Here is a 4006-nt window from a genome sequence, read left to right as displayed (position 1 = left end):
TTTTTGCTTATGACTGTCAGAGCAATGAGTACCTCTTCTGTGAAACCACTACTGATACCCTGAAGCTGTGTGCCTTAAACTCATAATTCATTGACATGCTTGGCTTATGTTTGCTCCTTTGCATCTTACTTTGACTTTCTCAATATCATAAGTGCTTAGACAAATGCCCGGGGAGACTGGAGGGAATTGCTACTGTTTTTATTGAGTAAGACCTTCCTTTATCATAAAATATGCCAGTTATTTGAAATGGCCAGGTACCCTATCTTACGCGAACTCAACTGTTGGTACTGCAGGTATAATTTATTGCTGACTGGCAAAACATTTTGTGGGGAAGCACTATGGCCAATAGAAATGGTACACCACACCCCCCCCCCCTCCCGCTCCCCCTCCCCAAAGTATCAAACACAACACATCAAGCTATAAGAGTCTACACTGTTCCAAAAATGACTACACCAAAAATAATCTCCCTTAGGTAATTACTGACAGATTTAGCCAAAAACCTCTAGATTTAAATGCTTATTTTGGCTTTATGGAAATCGCCTATGATCGACTTTGTTGTAGCCATAAGACTGTTATGGGCTGCAGATCTGAACTGTTATGTTTGAGATATTGAAATTGAAATTGTAATAATTGTAATAATCACCAAAAAAGTAACACAGCTGCATGACCTACCTTACCTACCTATTAAAATGTAATAAATGCAAACATGGGCCATGGGACAATCCTGTTTTTATGATTAAATGGTTTCATAATTCACTCACTCTATAGCTGGTTTCTCTGCGTATGGTTCAGGTTCACTGTGTCAGAAAGAGTTATTGGAACATTTACTATTAATTTCATTGATGGGACTCCATTCGGATTCTTTGATTTCATTCTGAAAACTTTATTTTTTCTATATAAAATAAAGAACCAATGACATTTTCACATGGACCATAAATAAACTTGGAAGAAGAAAATTTGCAAGCCAGAGACAAAATACTGAGAGGAATCTGAATACAGTGCACTCTGGTTAAAAAGACTCATCGGTCCAGGACGATCCGATTCTTACAAGCAGTTGATTCTCAAAAGTAATGTGACAGAAAAATGAATTAAATCCTGTATTTGTCATCTTGTGGACTCACAACTGAGCAAAAACAGTACAATAAATTTTCAACATTATCATTAATGTCACTTTTACTGTTGTGCAAACTTCTGGACTTCTATTTTGAACATATGTTCGTATTATTTATGGAGAAATTCTCATATGCGAGGTCTCACACATGTGCAACTGTAAGGCCACAAAGAACCGCCTGAAGCAAACATCTAACCCTGAAAAAGACTCTTGCGAGCACTGTTCTATTTCATTGCATGTCTGAGCTGGTCCTGAAGGTTTCTGGACTGTTCCATACTGCAGGGAGGGGAGAGATAAGGTGACGTTCACAACTTTCTCACAGCTCAGTGTTTTGACTGAGTGGCCACCTCTAACAATCACAAATGATATGTTGACTTACTTTTTCTGTATTGCTTCTTGTCTGGGTGATACAGAAGAAGAAAAAACAGTCATTATAAAGCAACAGAAAGCAGCCCTTTGTGCAACCTAAGGCTCTTACATATTAAGCTCAGTAGTGAAAACCTGACGAACTGCCAGCTCATCAGGACAAATTAACACTGAATATCATTCAGGATGGACATAAGACATCTTTGTTATTCATTAATAACTCCAAGAACTCCTTCAACCTCTCACTAGACGATGTGATTCACGATTCTGTTCCAAGTTTTTTTGTGTGTTATATTTTACAACATTGCGATATCACACAGGAGTGTCAATAAGGCCTGCCAACTCCACCTCCTTATCATTTGCCCAATGTTTATCTTATTTTTCTATAAAGCAAAGTCAAAGTAATAAGCGCAGTCAAAGCACTGTCGCGTGCCCTGCTCCTGTTCACCTCCCACCCTCATTGGTCCCCCACATGTTCCTCTCATCAACGATTGGCTCAGGGACACCAAACTACTTCTTAATTATCTACAGGTAGATTTTTCGGTCTTGCCATTCCCTGTCCCCTGTGTTCCAACTACACTAGTATAATGACTAATCAGGTTCCAATGACCCTGGTGTGCGGAATCAGATGTTCTAGAATGAGCTACTACACCATTAAGCTATACCCTTTCACTGTAGAAAGGAGGAGACGACAAGACTGGTAAAATTCTACAAGTCTGTCCATCTATGAGAGCTTGAAAAGAGGCATAATGGTAAAGTACTTACTGATATTGCAAGTGAGTGGTTATAATAGACATTTTTCTGAGGCTCTGCAAAAACAGAAACGGAAAACTATTTTCAAAATAACCTGGTTTCAAATGATGCTATTAGTTTTGAAAATAAATATGGGAAACAGTATGAGAACAATACAGCAACAAGTGTTACTCCCCCACCCAAAACCGAGCGTGTTTTTAAGGTCAGTTAGGTAAATTAGCTAAGCTAGCTATGTCGTATGGCTTTTTGCTTACGTCCTCTGAGTGCAGTATGGCATCTTCTTGTATAACCATGTTCCGAGCTGCCTGACCAAGGAGCTGGAACACAAGATATACGCAATAGATTCATAAGATAGCTGGCTGACTTGCAAACACTTCTGAGAGTAAAGAACCACTTATATCAGAAACAAACGAAGCCCCAAACGACGACTAGTTATCTAGATAGGTCGTCCATGTTTTAGCTGAACTGGGAGCGGAATAACATGTATCTTTCAGATTTTACCCCTTATTTTCGGTTTTACCTCTTGGCTGCGTGACCCCCGCAGGATCTGGCGGGTGAGGGCGATCACATCCCCGCTGCAAGAGCCGACTTTATCGGCTAACAAGACTTTTACTGCCTGGCCGAATTGGTGTTGTCGTTCCGTGGACGCCATGATGAACCGGAAGTACGGTGCAGCGGAAGGGACAAAACGGTAGTTTTAATACCGGAAACGAGTTGTGCTGCGTAAATAAAGTTACTAGTTGAAAAAAATTAATTTATCCAAAACCATCTATCCAATATCACGGCATAGGAGTATACTATGATTAGGAGTATACCGTATACATGTATCTTTAAAACTGTGAAAACACTTACAAAAATAACCAAAATTTAAAGTTAAAATGAAGCATAAACAAGCGCTCTTCCAAAGCAATACTACCCAATATTTCCTAAATTCTGTCATGTAACTTGGTTCTGAGTTTTCTGTACATCTGTAGAGAATGCATAAATTAATTAAACTTATCTACCTAAGAGAAAATGTGAGGATGAAATGTATTGTATGGCCATGTGAAAATGTATTCAGTTTCTGTATGTTTAAATGAGGTTAGGCAGTACATAAATAAATGTTTGAGGGGTTCGTCCCTCAGTCTCAGTGCTCTGCACCCTGTGAACCTGTAGCTCACAGGATTGCATACCTGTCGTCCCAGATAAAGAATTTACAATTACATTTCATCATACGAAGTCTAGACTCATATTAAGTTTACCTTGTTTGCGTACATCAGTCACTATTTTTAACAGGAGCAACTTTGCCTTGCCCATAGTATTGTTTCAGATACTAAGGGGGTCCTGTTGATGTTTTTTTTTTTTTTTTTTTCAACTTTTCAACAAGGGCCAGAATGTTACATTACATTACTGTCATTTAGCAGATACTCTTATCCACAGCAACTTACATAGGTTACCATTCTATTCATTTGTATAGCTGGATGTTTACTGAAGCGATTCTGGGTTAAGTACCTTGCCCAAGGGTACAGCAGCGCTGCCCCAGCAGGGAATTGAACCAGCAACCTATTGGTTATAAGCCCTGCTCCTTAACACTACACCACACTGCTAATCTGCAGCTAATACTGCTGTGTTAGTTTCAGGTTAGCACAAGTTAACTTGTGTTCCTGCTTGAATGGTTTGTGCTTTCACTTGCTAGTCTAGGAGTGTTGTTAACCAGGTCTGACACTGTTGCTCATGTAGCTTGGATAGATACAGTTATGTTCTTTTGTGCTGGAAGTCACTCTGGATAAGAGTTTC

The 4006-nt window shown here is 39.3% G+C and overlaps 1 protein-coding gene across 1 annotated transcript; it reads right to left on the bottom strand.

Moving 5' to 3' along the window:
• Positions 1-583: 583 nt before the first annotated feature.
• borcs7 (BLOC-1 related complex subunit 7) lies at positions 584-2882 on the bottom strand. Its single transcript, XM_036547313.1, has 5 exons — positions 2751-2882; positions 2485-2547; positions 2243-2286; positions 1491-1511; positions 584-1387 (listed from the first exon to the last, which is right to left on the bottom strand). Exons 1-5 carry the CDS (start codon positions 2880-2882, stop codon positions 1336-1338), a joined length of 312 nt encoding a protein of 103 aa, XP_036403206.1. The 3' UTR covers positions 584-1335.
• Between the last annotated feature and the right edge of the window lie 1124 nt (positions 2883-4006).

The sequence above is a fragment of the Megalops cyprinoides genome, chromosome 15 (genome assembly GCF_013368585.1).
Source record: "Megalops cyprinoides isolate fMegCyp1 chromosome 15, fMegCyp1.pri, whole genome shotgun sequence".
Lineage (NCBI taxonomy): Eukaryota > Metazoa > Chordata > Actinopteri > Elopiformes > Megalopidae > Megalops > Megalops cyprinoides.
This window is presented reverse-complemented; position numbering and strand designations above follow the sequence as displayed.

Bases quoted from the DNA above. Each gene is read 5' to 3' on its own strand.
- borcs7 (XM_036547313.1), bottom strand. From the start codon at position 2,882: ATGGCGTCCACGGAACGACAACACCAATTCGGCCAGGCAGTAAAAGTC. The intron at 2,548-2,750 runs GTAAAACCGAAA...CTTGTGTTCCAG, and splicing joins GGGGGTCACGCAGCCAAGAG to CTCCTTGGTCAGGCAGCTCG. The intron at 1,388-1,490 runs GTAAGTCAACAT...CCCTCCCTGCAG, and splicing joins CAAGAAGCAATACAGAAAAA to TATGGAACAGTCCAGAAACC.